Below are 17,471 nucleotides of genomic sequence, written 5' to 3'. Positions count from 1 at the left end.
CTCCACTGCTTTGTTTATCTGCTGGGCTGACCCTGAGCCAGCTTTCCTCATGGAACAGTTATTTCCTGCCCTAGGAGCTCGTGCTGCAGCTCCTCACCCTCCCACCCTCCTGTCTCTCCAGAGGGATGGGGTTTTTTTGCCTCTTTCCTTCCTCAAAACTGGGCCCAAGGGCAGAATTCCCAGGCTGGCTCCCGGCTCGGAGCCGCTGGCACGACACTGAGGCTGCAGCCTTTGTGGTTTTGTGGAGGGGGTGGTGGTTTACTGGGTCCTGCTGGCTTTGTGTGTGATCTCCTGCTGGGATTTGCTGTGATCTCCTGCCCTTTAGCCCCAGAGCCGTCCACAGGCGCTGCTGAAATCCCACTGGGAAGAAGCAGCTTCCCTATGGAAGAGCGGGACACAGGCGAGGGCTGGGAGAGAGATTTACTGGCACGAGCTCAGTCCGGGCACTCAAAAGCTGGGAAAGGGGGTTTGTCCCCACTCCCAGAGCTCTCCATGGGCTCTGTGTCCTGCACAGCACTTCCATGGGAATATCCAGTGTCACCTTATCCCAAAATCCCAAACTGCCCATCCTTCATCTGTCATTCTCTGTCCCAGCAGTGGGGTCAGGGAGGGGCTGGCTCAGCCTCTTCCCTGTGCTCTCCTTGATGTTTCCCTCCACCAACCTCTGGATCTCCACCCAGGCCTCATCCAGGTGCTGGGAAGGACGGATCCAGCGAAGGAATAAACCTGGGAGACAGAAGGGGGCTGGGTGTTATTCCAGCCCCTGACAGAGAGGGAAAAGCAGAGCAGCTTCCCCTGAGCCAGCCCAGCTCGGAGCTGAGGGTGGATTTTTGGGAGGATCCCGCTCACCCTGCCAGAGCTGGATGCTCTGGGGCTCCACGGAGGGCCAGATCACCAAGGGGTTGTGTGAGTAGAGAGGGTTCAGGAACTGCTGCTTCTCCTCAGGCTGGTTCAGCCAGGCCCAGAGCGAGTGTGTGCTTTCCTTCACCTTGCACAGGCTCCTGGGGAGGACACGTGGGACATGTTTCAGTCCCCAACAGGCTTTGCTGGGACCCAAACTGTGCCCAGCAGGGGTTTGGCCGTGGCTGTGCCCCCACACCGACCTCTCCTTCTCGTTGTTGCACAGGAAGGTGCCGTAGGCGGAGGCGTAGGCGTTGTCGAAGAGGGTGAGGAGCAGCTGCTCCCCGAATTCCAGGGAGAAGGGGAACTGGCGGCTCAGCTGCCACACGCAGTCGAGGAAGAGGAGGAAAAGCGGCGCCTCCTGCTTCCCTCGAGCGTGGGAGGAGGCGGAGCGGGCGCAGCGCAGCTGGAAGGGGTGTCCGGCCTGCGGGACCCCGAGGGGGGGATACAGTGTGAGGGCACTCAGCCAGCCTGGCATCCCCACCCCCCTTGGAATTGCAGCTCTCACCTCGATCCATTCCCTCTCCAGCAGCCCCTGGAATCCCTCCAGGGTGCGGCAGGACGGGTCCAGGATGAGCTGAGCCAGCGCTGTCACCAACAGCGTCGTGTCCGTCCCCTCCGCCCCGTGCACCAGCACGCTGGAGTCCTCCCTGTCGGGGCGATTCCAGGGGTGGTGCCCGGATTTTGGGCTGTACTGAGGGCTTGGGAAAGGTGGGAAAGGTGCAGCTGCCCTCACCTGTCCAGGCACTGAGCAGCCAGGCAGGCCGTGCTCAGGGCGGCCTTGACGTGGCCGAGCCAGCGGCTGCTCTCCAGCCGGCTCAGCCAGCGGTCCATGCTCAGGGAGGGGTCACTGCAGGCCTCCACCAGCCTGATGAAGCTCTCCTGCAGCGCTCGGCCTCTGCGAGAGGGGACAGAGGCGTGGAGGGCTTGGTGCCACTGCCAGTCCCCACGTTCACGCAGTGCCAGCGCCCAGCCCTCACCTGTCCAGCGCTCGGTGCAGCCTCCTCCACTGAGGGTAGGAGGATTTGGGCTCGGTGCCGCCGCCGCTCATCCGGGCCTGCTTGGCCGCCTGGGCCGAGCGGGTGTCGATGATGAAGCCTCGCTCCCCCTCGTCCAGGATTGTCCCCAAGAGCTTCTCGTCCTCGCGGCACCGCCGGCGGTTGGGGCCGGTCAGGGGCTGGCTGCTGCGGAGCAGGGCCTGCAGCGAACGGGGGAGAGACGGGAATGTGCAGCCGGGAGAAGGGGAGCGCCAGGGAGAGCTTAGAGATGCTCCCAGGGCCTAAAGGGGCACCAGGAGAGCTGGAGAGGGACTGGGGACAAGGGGTGGAGGGACAGGACACAGGGAATGGCTTCCCAGTGCCAGAGGGCAGGGATGGATGGGAGATTGGGAGAGTGGGGAGGGGCTGGGATGGAATTCCCAGAGCAGCTGTGGCTGCCCCTAGATCTCTGGAAGTGCCCAAGACCAGGCTGGACATTGGGGCTTGGAACAACCTGGGATTAGTGGAAGGTGTCCCTGCCCATGGCAGGGGTGGAACGGGATGAGCTTTAAGATCCCTTCCAACCCAATTCCGGGATTCCATGAGGATGGAATCCCACCTCCTGAGGCACATGGGGAAGAGGCACGGCGGGGCTCCCAGCCACCTTCCCCTGCGGGGCGGGGAGAGCAGCAAGGCGGCCTTGGCGGGGTGCAGAGGGGCCGAGGGACGGGACGGACTCACGGTGCCGTTTTTGGGGTGGAAGTAGCTGAGGACCGGGAAGCGCCCGCCCTGCCGGAACCGGGCCGCCTTCGTCACGGTGTCATCGCCCACGGCCGCCGGCACGATCACGGCGGGAGGGTACGAGGGGCAGGTGCTGAAGTCCCGGTTCACGGTGCTCAGCCGCCACTGGCTCGTCTGGGGGAGACGCGACATCAGCGGCGAGCCCGGCACGGAGCGGGGAAGGCGCCGGGTCCCTCCCGGGCCGGGCTCACCTGCGAGGCGACCCGCTGGAAGTACCGCTCCAGGGGGAAGAGCTGCCAGCCCTGCTCGAGCCTCAGGCTCGGGGGCCGGTAGAAGAACGGGTACATCATCATCACCGAGTCCACCGAGGAGAGCGCCTGCGGCGGAGGCACAGGCGGAGCTGCTCACGGGCACGGGGCGCTGGCACCGTCCCCGCCGTGTCCCCAGGGCTGTTCCCTGCTCCTGGCCGCGTCCCAGCCCCGTGGGCAGCCGGTGCCAGCGCTGCCGGAGCTGGGTGTTTACCCAGTTAATGCCAGACCCAGAGCAAACACGGCAGCTGCCGCTTTTTCCCCGGCCAACCCTTTGCTCGCCGGCCGGGGCTCACCTCGATGGAGCTGGCGATGTTCAGACACTCCTCCATGCCCGGGATCTCCAGCTGCAGCACCTTCAGGTCCTTGCAGCGCAGCGTGATGGTGCCGGAGGAGCCGGAGACCCTACGGGAGGCGAGAGGGGGGTGGGGGGTCAGGGCTGGGTGGGGGACACACGGGGACACACAGACAGCGCCGAGCTGCCCTCTCCCCCCGCGGCTGTGCCGGACTTCAGGCTCTCATCTGCCACCGCAGTCGGGATGGGGCACGGTGGGTGGGTGGCAGAGGCAAAAGAGCCAAAAAAGCCAAACCTGGTGTCCCGCAGGGAGCCGCCAGTCCGGGGGGGCTGGTACCAGCCCAAATTCTGCACTCTGAAGGCGAGAGGAGATCAATGCCCGCTGCTGCCGCGGGTGGGCCGGGAGGAAGAGGAAGGACAAAGCTGGGCGGGCACTGGGGTGCCCGTGGGGTGCCCACCCAGAGCAAGGGGGTGTGTGTTGGGGGGGGGGAACCTCCAGCTCAGGCAGAGGTGCCAGGGCTGGGAGGGGAAGCTCAGACAGGGGTGACCGGGACAGCCCTGGGGACAGCCGCACCTTTTTTCCACGGCGTCCACGTTGCGGATGAGCAGCCAGAGCTCCACATCGCCGCGGGGGCAGGAGGAGAGCAGCAGGTGGTGGCTGGTGATGCACAGGGTGCCCCTGACCGCCGGCAGCCCCGAGCGCGACAGCAGCACGTTCTCCACTGTCGCCGTCTTGATCAGCTCCGAGAACTCCATGGGCGCTGCCTCTGCCCGGCGCAGGGAGAGGGAGAAAGGGGAAATCCTGCAGCGCACGGCCCGGCTGGAAACCCCTTCCCTGTGCGTCACGCGGCTCTGCCCCTCCGAGTGGTGGCATTGTCACCTCCAGCACGCGGGGGTGCCGCATTCCCTCCCAGGCAGCGGGGAAACTGAGGCACGGGGGAGGCTCCGGCGTCCCCCCGTACCGGCTGTGCTGGAGGGAGGGGATTTGGGGTGGGAATGGGATTGCAGGGAGCAGCTCCGGGTCCTTCCCGGCCGCGCTGGGGCTGCACCCCGGGAGAGGCCCCACCCCGACCCCGCTGCCAGGGTCCCCACGGGCTTTGCTGTCCCTAAAGCTACCCCCGGGGTGGGGACGGGGCAGGAGCTGCTGCCAAGGGTCCTGGGTGAGGAGGAGGAGGAGGAGGAGGGCGGGTGGTCCTGCCCCGGCCACCCCTTTGCTTACCTGCTCGGGCTGGTGGTAGGTGGGGACCGCGGGGGACAAGCGGGGACCTCGGGGGACAAGTGTGGGGCCAGTGGGGTGCAAAATAGGGCACCTCAAAGTGCCGACAGGGAATTGCTGGCCATAAGGAGAGGACTTTTGGGGTGAAAGCGGGGATTTTGGGGTGCAAGCAGGGGACTTCGGGGCACAAGGAGGAGTCTCAGGGTGCAAGGAGGGGACTGTGGGGTGCACCAGGAGTCCTGGGGTGCAAGGAGAGGACCCTGAGGTGCCAGCGGGGCATCAGCGGAGGAGCTCGGGGTGCGAGCGTGGGGATTTGGGGGTGCAGGAGGTGGAAGCGAGAGGGCGGCGATGCCCCGCACGGCCCGGCCCGGCCGGCGGATGTCGGGTTTAAGGTGGCCCGGTCCGGAGGGACGCGGCGATCCCCGGAGCTCGGTCTGGGGGGGTCACTGCGTGCGGTGCGACAGCGAGGGGACACGGGCGGGGCCGTGGGAAGGGACACGGGGGGGACAGCGGGGCCGGAGAGCAGCGAGGGGGGAGCACGCGGAGTATTTGGGGGCTACTCTGGGGGGGGGGGGGGACGCTGGAGGGGACGGGGGTGGGCACCCACGGGGCAGGTGAGAGCCGGGGGACACAGGTGAGACCCCTGAGCCACCGCCGCTGCCCCTGGAGCCCGCTGAGTAGGGAGGAGGTGGCACAGGGCAGATCCGGCCCCGGTTCCACCTTAAGGTCCCGTCCGGGTGCGGGACCCCGGCTGCCCCCCGTGGGTCCCCCCCCCTCCGTTTCTTTTTCCTTCCTTGGGCTTTTTTGGGCCCCCCCCGGGTGAGGAGGGGCGGCTGCACCCGGGGATAAATCATTCCCGTTCCTCCGTGCCCGGTGAAGGCTCCGTCCGGGAACGGGGAGTCTCCTCCCAGGCGGAGACAATGCTGTTAAAAAAGAAAAGGAAAGGAATGATAAAAAACAAAACCAAAAACCAAACACAACAACCCAAAAAAAAAAAAAAAAAAAAAACCAACCAAAACCACCTCCTCCTTTGCGCTCCTCTGGATGAGGAAATTCCTGCCCATCGGACTTGTCCTCGAGGGGTGGATAAATAGCCGGGAATCGGGTGTAGCTGGGGCAGTGAGTGGGTGGGTGCTCGTGGTCAGGGTGGGGGCTTCATTTCCCTGGGGGGGAGGGTTTGAGTGGACAGAGGTCAGCGGGGGCTTTGGGGAGGGCTCTTCTTTATCCCACCATGGCCTTCAGCCAGCTGAAATTCAAGGAACTGGGCGAGGAGGAGCCCACCTGGGAGGAGGAGAACCTGGACAGCGTGAAGGCGCTGACGGCCAAGCTGAAGCTGCAGACCCGCAGACCCTCGTACCTGGAGTGGGAAGCCCGGGTGAGGGGGCAGCGCTGGGGTGCTCGGACCCCCGCGGGCACCTGGGGGGCAGAGCAGAGCCCCGGGCACCCCAAGGAGCAGCAGGACGGTGGCGTGTGTGGCTTTGCCACCGTGGAGGCGGCTCTGGAGTGGCTCAGGACAGAGCTGGTGAGTAGGAAGGGGACAAGGATGGGGCCACCGAACTCCTCCGTGCCCGAGCTGGCGGGACATGGCAGGGTCAGGGCGCTCCGGCCATGGTGGGAGCTGAGCTCCCCTGCCCGCCTTGCTGGTTGTACACGGATTTTTTCCAGGATTTTTTGTGGCTCTGCGGTGCCATAGCTCTGCTCCTGCCCCCGCACAGCACCGGGGGTCGTGGCCTCGTGGGGGTCAGCGCCTGTCACCCCCCTCCTGCTGCTCCGGGGGTGGCACAGACAGCAAAGCTGAGCTGTGACTGTGCCAGGGTTGATTCCAGGGTGGTCCCCGCTGGGTTTGTGCCCTGGCCGAGCCCCACCCGCGCTGCCCAGGCAGTTGATCCAAAGCCGATCCTGCTCCATCCCTTCTCCCTTCTCCCCCACAGCGGGAAATGCAGGCTCTGGACCAGCGCCTGGCGCAGCAGCTGATGCGGCTGCGGGCGCGGCTGCACCGGCTGAAGGTGGAGCAGGCCTGCCACCAGCACAAGGAGATGCTGGACGACGCCACCTTCGGCCTCGAGGGCTGCGAGGAAGACTCGGACCTGCTCTGCAACATCCCCCCCAAGGCCGCCTTCCTGCTCTCCACGCCGCTCAAGCACATCGGCGTCACCCGCATGAACATCAACTCCCGGCGCTTCTCCCTCTGCTGAGCCACACCCGGAGGCTGCGGGGGAGCCGTGGGTGTTTTGGGGCTCAAGGATCCCCCCCCAAATCCCTCAGGACTCGGGGCAGGCGGCGCCGAGCCGTAGGGCTGCTCCCAGGGCGATGCCATGCGGTGGTGGCACGGGGATCGTCGCCGTCCCCATGGGGCACGGGGTGTTTTGGGGCCTGGCCCGGTGGGAAATGTGGGGAGCAGCCCTCTGAGGCGGAATAAAAGGAGGTGAGGGTGAGAGTTGATTTTTTTTTTTCCTTATCTGTGCCTCCAGATGTGGCTCCAGGCCTTTTTCTGGGGATGCTGGCAGCTCCAGGTGCCACTTGGGGAGGTGACTTTTGCAGAACCCCGTGTGCAAGCAGAGCCGCGGGGAAGCTGTGGGGTGACTCCGAGAAGTTATGGGATGACCCAAGGATCGTTTTGGGGGCTGTTTCTCCTTCCCAGGACATGAGGAGAGCCTGAATGCATCCCCCAAGCTGCCACTGCCCCCCCGCCGACACCTCTGGGCTTCCTGCCTGTACCTCACCGAGCTGCCACCAACTCCCTGTGGCTTCGCGTTCGATCAAAAAAGCCAAGACAATGGTGCTGTGGTTGCTCTGCTCCGAGCTGGCTCCAAAACGCGGGGCTGGCAGCCTGGCAGGGGCACAGCGTGTCCCCTCAGCTCCGCTCCTCATCACTGCGCCTCTCAAGGTGCCAAACTCTGCGGTGGCACCGCGGTGCCAGAGCGGTGCCAGCCAAATCGGGGGCTGCGGGGTGCGGGATGTGCCCCACAGCTGGTGGAGGGGCTGGCAGGGCACTGAGGGAGACAGGAGAGGGGACAGCACCGGCGACAGAGGGGCGCGGGCAGCAGGTGACGACCACCCCCCTGCTTGTCGCCGGCCACTCCCGCGGCCCTGAGGGTCTCAGCATCCCCTCGGCCACCCCCGCGGGGCCGGGGATGGCAGGAAGCTGTCGGGGTTTGTCACTCGCTCTTTGCGGTCGTGCGAGAGCTGCGAACCAGCTCCTCTTGAGTTTGCTCATGAGGCAGGAAGCCGGGGCAAGGCGGGGAGCGGCAGCGGGCGGCGGCGGCGGCGGCGGCGGCAGCGCAGCCGGGCTCGGGGGGCTCCTCTCCGTGCCCCTCAGGGTCCCACCCGCGCTCGGGGGGCTCCTGTCCGTGCCCCGCAGGGTCCCGGGGGGATGGGGAGGAGGTGACGGGCACGGCCCCACCGGGACATGGGACTCTGAGAGCGGCCGGTCCTCACCCCGCTGCCGACAGGTGAGAGCCGGGGGAAGGGGTCTGCGCGTCCCGCTGGGATTTGGGGAGCACCCGGCTGCCTGCGGGGGTGCGGGGTGAGTTTTGCTCTCCGAGGGCTCCTCGGAGGGATGGGAATGGGGGTTCGGGCTCGTTGCTGTGGGGGGATGTGAGCGCTGGACGCCGGGTGGGGATGGGGGCAGCCAGGCTGGGCCCCACATCCCTTTGGGGCCTCCCAGGTGGGGACATCGGAGCGAAAGGCTCTGTCCCGATGTCCCCTGCCCGCCTGGGGGTCCTGCCCGGGGTGGCAGCGCTGGGCCCCTGGCAGGGCACTCCCCAAACCCGCATTTGCAGGGCACAGCAGGACTTTTGTCCCCAGGGCTGTGGCTGAGGGCAGTGCAGGGACAGCCAGCAGCTCGCTGCCGCTCCCTCGGGGGCTCCTGCCCGGTTTGGGGGTTCGGGCGCTCGGAAATTCCCATTTTTGGTGCTGTCGCGGTGCCAACACCTCGCTGCTGCAATGGCAGCTTTGGGGACACGGTCCCTGGTGGCCCTGCGGGGCTGTGCCAGCGCTGGGTGTCCGTCCAGAGGGGTCACATCTGGCTCACAGCTGGCTCAAGGACACTCTGGTGAGTCCGGAAGAGCATCAGCGATGGGGTCAGCCGAGATTTTCAGCTCTTCTCACACCCACCCACACCGGTGACAAACCAACAGCACCTGGCCAAGGCCACGTGGGAGGAAGGGACAGCACAGGACAGGGAGCCCAACTCCAGAGAAAAAAACAGGGAGAGGGACACACGCCTGGCAAAGCCACCCGTGCACACCTGGCACGGCAGGGGCACCTCCACACCCCTCCCTGCCAGGCCCCTGTGCACAAAGAAATTCGGTTGCACAGATGCAGCCACCAAAAAAGCCGACTTCAAACGCCCCTTTTTCTTCCCCCCTTCCCCCCGGCGTGGCCCTGGCGCAGGTGAAACGGCTGCTGCTCGGTGGAAATTACGCTGTGGCTTGGGGCTGTAAGAAAAAAAGGCACCATAGCAGCACCTCCCTCCTCACCCCGGGAGGAAAAAACAGCTCCTGGCACCGCTCGCCTCTGCTGGAGGTTGTTTGAAGGGGTTTGGGGCTTCTCCTCCATGGGGTCAGGGGGATGGAAATGGGATTTCTCAGCGGTGCTTTGCTCTGGCCAAGAAATGAGGGTACTTTGCTGTTGTTCTTGTCCCTAAGAGCTGATCTTGAGTTGGGTCTTGCTCAGAAAGGCCTGCAAAATGTTGGTGAATTTTTTGATTTTTTCACTCTTCTGGCTACCAGCTGGAAATGTAGGAAGTCTTGATGCTCCTGGGAATTATCAGGAAAGAGTCAGCAAAAGAAAATCTGTGGTTTTAACGCTGTGACCCTGCCTGCAGCGTGGCCAAACCCCTTTCTGGGTGCCAAAGCGTGTCCCCAAATGGGTGCCACCAGGAGCTGAAGGCAGCAGGGTGGGATTTAATATCTGAGTCCCCAAAGCAGCGTTGCAGAGCATGGGGAGGTCACTTCTGGGTGTTCTCCTGGCCAAAATCGCCCGTCACCTGCTCCCTCTGGCCACTGTGGGGACAGTCCTTGTCTTTTGGCCACCTCTGGACCTGAGGGAGGGGACTCCGGGTCTGGAAAACCAAACCTGGAAGTGCAAGCTGAGGGGCTTGGGCTGGCAGCACCCTGAGGACCCCAAACCCCTCCCTGGGGACTTCAAACCCTCCCTGGAGACCCCAAACCCCTCCCTGGGGACCTCAAACTCTCCCTGGGGACCTCAAACCCCTCCCTGGGGACCCCAAACCCCTCCCTGGAGACCCCAAACCCCTCCCTGGGGACCCCAAACCCCTCCCTGGGGACCTCAAACCCTCCCTGGGGACCCCAAACCCCTCCCTTGGGACCCCAAACCCCTCCCTGGGGACCCCAAACCCCTACCTGGGGATCTCAAACCCCTCCCTGGGGACCCCAAACCCCTCCCTGGGGACCTCAAACCCCTCCCTGGGGACCCCAAACTCTACCTGGAGACCCCAAACCCCTCCCTGGGGACCTCAAACCCCTACCTGGGGACCCCAAACCCCTCCCTGGGGATCTCAAACCCCTCCCTGGGGACCCCAAACCCCTACCTGGGGACCCCAAACCCCTACCTGGGGACCTCAAACCCTCCCTGGGGACATCAAACCCCTCCATGGGGACCTCAAACCCCTCCATGGGGACCTCAGACTCTCCCTGGGGACCCCAAACCCTCCCTGGGGACCCCTTTCCCCACTCAAAGGAAGCCCCCACTGCCATGTCCCCCTTGGCACCGTGGGAGGAGGTGGATTTCTGTGCGTGCTGGAGAAAACCCCGGCTCCCAGGCAGGAAAACAAGGACAAAGCGGTGCCAGCATCCGGCATCTCCCAGCAAAGCCTCTCCCAGCCCAGCTGGGCACCGGGCACTGGCGAGGACGGGGACCTTGGCAGCTGCGCGGCCTCGCTGCCACCACATCAGAGCTGGCACGGCGGGGTTTGGCTGTGGGGCTGGCACACCTGGGCTGGCTCTCGGTGACAAAACGCTCCCGGCCCCGCGGAAACCGCAGCAGGGCGCTTGAAGAAGCCCCGGAGCTAAGGCTGGAAAAGCGGGGTCAGAGATGAATCCCGGCCGTGTGGGCGCGGGGGATTCTGCGGAAGAGCCTTTTCCGGGGCCGTGGGCCGCCCTTTCCACGCGCTGCTCCCGGTTTTGTGCCACGCTCAGCGTTCTTGGGAAGGCGGGAGGTGCCCGGGTGGTTTGCAGAGCCCACGCAGCGCTCATGACATCAGTGCCCACGCCGTGGTGGCACCGCGGGTGGAAGTGTCACCCGTGGCACCGTGGCTGAGGCTGGAGGGTGCTGGGTGGTCCAGGGTGAGGTGCAGAGGAATCCCGGAGCAGGGATGGGCGTTTAGGAACATCCCTGGTGCAGGAGAAGTGGGGTGAATGAGAATTTGTAGGAAAAGGACGTTGGAAGTGCCCACATCCACCTGGGAGCCCAGGAGCTGCTTTTAGGATCGGGGTTTGCCCAGCCAAACCTCATTAAAGCCGAGCTGCAGGAGTGTATTAATTGCTAATGGAATATTAATGATGAGGTTGTTATCTGCAGGGAGAGCACAGGGATCAGCCCCAGGGCTGGAGCTGGCACAGGAGGCAGCGCCGGGGACAGAGGAGCCTCAGGCTGGGGACTAATTGCCTTCAGTGGTTTTAATTAACGAAGGCAGAATAAATTAGGAGGAAATAACGGCTGGTGACGGAGTCAGGGAGTGCCCCCGGTTCAGATGAGGAGCTGGGGTGGGCCAGGCGATGTGGGAAGGCGCATGGATGGATGGATGGATGGATGGATGCAGGGATGGGGGTCCCAAGGCTCCCCGTGTCACCTCTGTCCCCCCACAGCCACCATGGGCTGCTGCTGCAGCTCCGACTACGACGAGGACTGGATCGAGAACATCGACATTTGTGAGCACTGCAATTACCCCATCGAGCCCGACGGCAAGCGCCAGGTGAGGAGGGGCTGACAGACCCCCATCCCAGCGGCCAAACACCTCCAGAAGTGGCCACGGGATGGCCAAATCCCACAAGGGGAGGGCTCACAGGGCTCCTGTCCCCTGGCAGAGGCTGATCCGCAACAACTCCGAGGTTCAAGACCCTCTGGTGTCCTACGAGCCCGCGTCACCTCCGTGCTCGCCCATGCAAGGTGAGGCCTGGCCGCGGCATGGGGTGGCTGTGACACCCCCCAAACCGGCCACTGCCACCCCGTCCCTGCGCTTGTTCCCCCAGACAAGCTGGTGGTGGCCCTGTACAACTACGAGCCCAAGCACGACGGGGACCTGGGGCTGCGGAAGGGGGAGAAGCTCCGCGTCCTGGAAGAGTGAGCGAATTCCAGCGGTGTCCCAGCACCCCTGCAGCTGCCGGGGATCTGTGCAGGGTCCTGGCAGCCGCACGGGGGGTGTCTCACCGCGCTGTGTCCCGGCAGGAACGGGGAGTGGTGGAAGGCGCAGTCGCTCACCACGGGCCAGGAGGGGCTGATCCCCCACAACTTCGTGGCCTTGGTGAACAGCCTGGAGCCCGAGCCGTGAGTAGGGACCGAGCAGCAGCCGTGTCCCAGCGGCGTCCGAGCTGTGCGAGGGAGCCTGGAGCATCCCACAGAACCCCAAAAGCCTGGTCCGCCCCATCCCTCACCCTGCCCCGTGTCCCCAGGTGGTTCTTCAGGAACATCAGCCGCAAGGACGCCGAGCGGCAGCTCCTGGCCTCGGGAAACACCCACGGCTCCTTCCTCATCCGCGAGAGCGAGACCTCCAAAGGTACCACCCGCGGGTGCCTCTGGATCCGGGAAGCACGGGATGGGTGCCGGGGTCCCAGCCGCTGTCCCCGTCCCTGTCGCCAGGCTCGTACTCGCTGTCCGTGCGGGACCTGGACGAGAGCCAGGGGGAGACGGTGAAGCACTACAAGATCCGGAACCTGGACAACGGCGGCTTCTACATCTCCCCCCGCGTCCCCTTCGGCAGCCTCAGGGAGCTGGTGCAGCACTACACACGTGCGGGATGGGAACGGGGCGGGAATGGGGTGGGAATGGGGCAGGGATGGGGCGGAATGGGGCGGGAATGGGGCGGGAATGGGGCGGGATGGAGTGGGAATGGGGCGGGAATGGGGCGGGAATGGAGTGGGAATGGGGCGGGAATGGGGCGGGAATGGGGCGGGAATGGGGTGGGAATGGGGCGGGAATGGGGCGGGATGGAGGGGGAATGGGGCGGGATGGAGTGGGAATGGGGCGGGAATGGGGCGGGAATGGGGCGGGAATGGAGTGGGAATGGGGCGGGAATGGGGCGGGATGGAGAGGGAATGGGGCGGGAATGGAGTGGGAATAGGGCGGGAATGGGGCGGGATGGAGGGGGAATGGGGCGGGATGGAGTGGGAATGGGGCAAGAATGGGGTGGGAATGGAGTGGGAATGGGGCGGGGATAGGGCGGGAATGGGGCGGGAATGGGGCGGGAACGGGAGAGAATTGGATGCGATGGGACAGGACGTTATGGGACAAGATGAAGTGGGAATAGGACAGACTAAGAGGGGATGGGATAGGAATGTTGCGGGCTGGGATGGGAGTGGGATGGGACAGGACAGGGTGTTATGGGACAAGACGAAATGGGAATGGGACAGGATCAGATGGATGGGACAGGATGGAACGGGATAGGACGGAACAGGATGGAATGGGATAGGAATGTGGCAGGGTGGGATGGGAATGGGATGGGGCAGAACGGGTTAAAATAGGATGGAATGGGACAGGGTGTAATGGGGATGGGATGGGATGGGATGAGAATGGGATGGGATGGGATGGGAGTGGGATGGAACAGGACTGGACAGGATAGGATGGAACGGGACAGCACAGGGAAAAGATGGCATGGGAATGGGAGAGAACTGGATGGGACGGGACAGGACGGTACAGGATGAAACAGGGATGGAACAAGAGGGGACGGGAAAGGGAACGGGACCGGCTGGGATGGGATGAGCAGGACAGGCTGCTCCCTGCCCCTGGCTCGTGCCGGGTGCCCTGCGCTGGCCCAGCTCTGCCTCTCCCTGGCCCAGGCAGCTCCGACGGGCTCTGCTGCCGCCTGGGCAAACCCTGCCGGACGCAGAAGCCGCAGAAGCCGTGGTGGCAGGACGAGTGGGAGGTGCCGCGGGAGTCGCTGAAGCTGGTGGAGAAGCTGGGAGCGGGGCAGTTCGGAGAGGTCTGGATGGGTGAGTCAGGGTGAAACTGGGCCACCAGAGTGAGCAGCAGGACCCTCCAGCCGGGAAAGATCCAGCTGGGATCTCACATGGAGCAGCCAGCGCAGCCCAAGGTGTGGGATTGTGGCTTTGAGGGTCCTGGAAGGTGGGAGAACTCAGCCCTGGGGCAGCTTTGGTTCACTCAGAGCAGCCCAAACTTCCCTTTTCTCCCATCCCCGGATCCCTGCTCTGCTGGTGGAGAGAGGGGGGGACCCCACAGCCCCGTGGGGGTCTCTGCCTTCATTCCCACGGATTCTGGCTGTCCCACAAAGTCCCCTCCACCTTCCCAGCCAAAGCCAGGCTTTGGCATCACTTCCCAGCTCCTCCAGCACCACATCCCACTCCAAACCCAGCTCTCAACACCCTCCCTGAAAACCCCACTCGGAAACATCCGTGCCTGCTGCTGCCTCAAAGCGTGGCCACAGGAAATGGCCAGCACCGAGCTGTGACCGCCTCAAAAACCCTCCGGCCACACCACAAAGGCATTTTGGGGTGTGAAACTCCATCTCCAGCCAACTTTTACAACTCCCAACCAACTTTTGGAACCTCCAGCACCTCTTCCTTGGGCTGGGACGCTCCGTGGAGCAGCCCCGGTGTCGCCTCCTTGGCTGGCACCGCTGTTGTCACCTGGAGTCCCTCTCCCCATCCTGTTCTTCCCCGTTTTTCCCCTCAGGCTTCTACAACGGGCACACCAAGGTGGCAGTGAAGAGCCTGAAGGCTGGCAGCATGTCCCCCAGCGCCTTCCTGGCCGAGGCCAACCTGATGAAGAAGCTGCAGCACCCGCGGCTGGTGCGGCTCTACGCCGTGGTCACCAAGGAGCCCATCTACATCATCACCGAGTTCATGGAGAAGGGTGAGGCCATCCCCCCCCCCCCCTGGAATTTTAAGGCCGGAAAAGATCTTCAAGATCGAGTTCAAGCTGTGAAAAATCCCCACCTCAACCAGCCCAGAGCGCCGAGTGCTGCTCGTTCCTTAAACTCCTCCAGGGATGTGACTCCAGCACCTCCCAGTGCCGGCTCCAAAACCAGTAAAAATGAAAGATGGGAGCTGGGGAAATCCGTTCGTTTTAGAGATTCCTTGGCCTGCAGCCCTGGGGAAGCTTTGCCTTTGCTCTCTCCCACCTCCAGCTTGGGGAAAAAAAAAAGAGGGGGGGAAAAAGGACTTTGCAGGAAGGGTGTTCTGCCCGCTCCCCCCTGCCCACCTTCCTGGGGGCTGGGAGATTTTTGGGGGGGTGACAGCTCCCTTGTGACCACCCCCACAGCCACCAGAAGCTGAGAACTGCTGCTTTCATTGCAGGCAGCCTCGTGGATTTCCTCAAGACCTCGGAAGGAGTCAAGCTCAGCACCAACAAACTCCTGGACATGGCAGCGCAGGTGAGGGGCGAGCAGAGAAACGGGGATGGAAGTGGGGAAAAAACCACCTCAGTGGGGCTGGAGGTGTTCATTAAGATTTGCAATTCATTAATAATGACAAATTACAGATTGCTGAAGGCATGGCCTTCATCGAGGCCAAGAATTACATCCACAGGGACCTGAGGGCTGCCAACATCCTCGTCTCGGACACCCTGTGCTGCAAAATCGCCGATTTTGGGCTGGCCCGGCTCATCGAGGACAACGAGTACACGGCTCGGGAGGGTGAGCCCCGGCCAGCCCCGGGGATGCCAGAGCTTGGGGACATCAGGAAAGGGACCCCAACCCAGCCCGGGAGCTGCAGGAGAGGCGAGCAGGGGGTGCAAGGATGTTTCCCCCTTTTCCATCTCTCTCCCCACAGCTGGAGTGGGGATGCGGGGCTCCTGCTTGGGGTGGGCTGGCAGCCCTGCCCGGTGGCTACTGCGGGGTCAGGGGGCTGCCACCGAGCCCAGCTGGTCCCCAGGCAGGGACAGAGCGTGGCTGGGGGTTGTCACATCGGATTAAACGCAGCTGGGGCTGATTCCAGCTCAGCCAGGACGCTTCATTCCCTCCCCTCCCGCCGCTTCCCAGGGGCTAAATTCCCGATTAAATGGACGGCACCCGAGGCCATCAACTACGGGACGTTCACCATCAAGTCGGACGTGTGGTCCTTCGGGATCCTGCTCACCGAGATCGTCACCTACGGCCGGATCCCGTATCCAGGTCAGGATTTTCCGGCAGCTGCGGGGCTGGCACGCCCACGAGTGTGTGCATGCAGAGCCGCACGCACGCTGCTGCCAGCCTGGCTCCCTGCCCTCCGTCCATCCATCCATCCCCGCCGGCCTGCCCGGGACACCAAAGCCATGCGGGGAGGGTTTGGAGGAGGTGGAAGGGGGATGGAAGGTCCCCCCACCCCGCCCCTTCGGGGGTTGGGAGGGTTTGGGGGGGTCCCTGTGAGGTGGGGGTGGCACAAAGAGGGTCCTGGGTATTGTCCTGGCAAGGGTGACCAACCCTGGGGTGGTCCCTGCGAGGTGGGGGTGGCACAAATTGGGTGCCACGGGGGTTGTCCTGGTAGGGGTGACCAAGGTCAGGGTGGTTTCAATGACTTTGGGGTGACCCAAATTGAGTCCTGGGCATTGTCCTGACAGGGATGATCAAGTCTGGGGTGGTCCCTGTGACACTGGGGTGACACAAATTGAGTCCTGTCCGCTGTCCTGGCAGGGGTGACCAATCCTGGGGTGGTCCCTGCCCACCCAAATTGAGTCCTGGGCATTGTCCTGGCAGGGATGACCAACTCCAGGGTGACACTTGTGACATAGAGGTGACCCAAATCGGGTCCTGGCAGGGATGACCAACTCCAGGGTGACACCTGTGACATAGAGGTGACCCAAATTGGGTCCTGGCAGGGGTGACCAACCCCGGGGTGGTCCCTGCCCACCCAAATTGAGTCCTGGGCATTGTCCTGGCAGGGATGACCAACCCCGAGGTGATCCAGAACTTGGAGCGGGGCTACCGGATGCCGCAGCCGGACAACTGCCCAGCGGAGCTGTACGAGCTGATGAGGCAGTGCTGGAAGGAGAGCCCCGAGGAGCGCCCCACCTTCGAGTTCATGAAGAGCGTGCTCGAGGATTTCTTCACGGCCACCGAGGGCCAGTACCAGCAGCAGCCCTGACAGCTGGAACACACCTGGCTTGAGGTGCTGGGGGTGCCCCCCATGCCCACAGAACTCCACGGACACCGCCCCGGGATGGGCTGAACTCTGCCTGGAGCTCGCAGTGAACATCTGAAGCGCTCCAGAGCTTGGGAGCAGCAGATTTCACCCCTTCAGGAGGGGATGGACGGCCAAAGCAGAGCCCCAAAAGCAGGGGGATGGCACAGAGGGGCTCTGCTGGTGCCCACCACGCTGTCCCTGCGCTTTCCAGGGGGCAGATCCAGGCTCCAGCCCCTCAGGAGCTGCCCAGGGGTCACCTCACCCCGCTCTGGCTGTGCCCCCCGGTGATGGCAGGAGCCCCACCAGCAGCGTTGGCCACCGCACCCCTTGGCCGTGGGATGCTCCTTCTCCCCCCACGGCGTTTGCAGGACCCGTCCCATAATGATTTTGGGGAAATAAAGGCCTTTTCAGCAGCGGGGGCCTCGCAGGGCCAGGCTGCCATGGGATGGGGCACGCGGGGTGATGCCCACGGCAGATGGACCCCACTCGCACCAACCCGTGCCGGGGAGCCCCTGGGACCCCCCAGACCCCCCTGACCCCCACCCCAGCCCTGTGAGACCCCCCCCCCCCGGCCCCTCTCTCGCCCACCCACGTGGGTCAACCCTGCCCTGGGCCCCCCCCTCCCATGGGATGGTTCAGCCCCACCTGGCGCCCCCCCCCTCAGGGAATGGTTCCTCCCCGCCCACCCCCCGCGCCCCCGCCGCAGTGGTACAGCCCAGGCGCCCCCGGCGCGCAGCC

General features: G+C 64.4%; 3 protein-coding genes across 6 annotated transcripts; 2 read left to right on the top strand and 1 right to left on the bottom strand.

Moving 5' to 3' along the window:
- Window positions 1-402: 402 nt before the first annotated feature.
- Window positions 403-4,630, bottom strand: LOC125337248 (myotubularin-related protein 9-like). 3 transcript variants are annotated; one of them, XM_048326717.1, is made up of 12 exons: window positions 4,441-4,630; window positions 3,796-3,988; window positions 3,517-3,576; window positions 3,223-3,331; window positions 2,870-2,995; window positions 2,619-2,792; window positions 1,881-2,098; window positions 1,637-1,798; window positions 1,409-1,550; window positions 1,104-1,324; window positions 850-1,001; window positions 403-726 (listed from the first exon to the last, which is right to left on the bottom strand). In XM_048326717.1, exons 2-12 carry the CDS (start codon window positions 3,975-3,977, stop codon window positions 572-574), a joined length of 1,701 nt encoding a protein of 566 aa, XP_048182674.1. In that variant the 5' UTR covers window positions 3,978-3,988; window positions 4,441-4,630; the 3' UTR covers window positions 403-571. The 3 variants fall into 3 exon arrangements, with proteins under 3 accessions (XP_048182674.1, XP_048182672.1, XP_048182673.1); XM_048326715.1 differs by having other exon boundaries at window positions 3,796-4,191; window positions 4,441-4,513; XM_048326716.1 differs by lacking the exon at window positions 3,517-3,576 and having other exon boundaries at window positions 4,441-4,523.
- A 140-nt stretch (window positions 4,631-4,770) lies between these two features.
- Window positions 4,771-6,872, top strand: FAM167B (family with sequence similarity 167 member B). 2 transcript variants are annotated; one of them, XM_048326737.1, is made up of 3 exons: window positions 4,771-4,892; window positions 5,680-5,959; window positions 6,369-6,872. In XM_048326737.1, exons 1-3 carry the CDS (start codon window positions 4,786-4,788, stop codon window positions 6,630-6,632), a joined length of 651 nt encoding a protein of 216 aa, XP_048182694.1. In that variant the 5' UTR covers window positions 4,771-4,785; the 3' UTR covers window positions 6,633-6,872. The 2 variants fall into 2 exon arrangements, with proteins under 2 accessions (XP_048182694.1, XP_048182695.1); XM_048326738.1 differs by lacking the exon at window positions 4,771-4,892 and having other exon boundaries at window positions 5,592-5,959.
- An 810-nt stretch (window positions 6,873-7,682) lies between these two features.
- LCK (LCK proto-oncogene, Src family tyrosine kinase) lies at window positions 7,683-17,146 on the top strand. The gene is made up of 13 exons (XM_048326720.1): window positions 7,683-7,889; window positions 11,268-11,374; window positions 11,487-11,568; window positions 11,652-11,742; window positions 11,848-11,946; window positions 12,072-12,175; window positions 12,259-12,408; window positions 13,455-13,607; window positions 14,308-14,487; window positions 14,931-15,007; window positions 15,115-15,268; window positions 15,614-15,745; window positions 16,492-17,146. Exons 2-13 carry the CDS (start codon window positions 11,273-11,275, stop codon window positions 16,692-16,694), a joined length of 1,527 nt encoding a protein of 508 aa, XP_048182677.1. The 5' UTR covers window positions 7,683-7,889; window positions 11,268-11,272; the 3' UTR covers window positions 16,695-17,146.
- Window positions 17,147-17,471: the final 325 nt, after the last annotated feature.

Source organism: Corvus hawaiiensis, chromosome 23, assembly GCF_020740725.1.
Source record: "Corvus hawaiiensis isolate bCorHaw1 chromosome 23, bCorHaw1.pri.cur, whole genome shotgun sequence".
NCBI lineage: Eukaryota > Metazoa > Chordata > Aves > Passeriformes > Corvidae > Corvus > Corvus hawaiiensis.
This window is presented reverse-complemented; position numbering and strand designations above follow the sequence as displayed.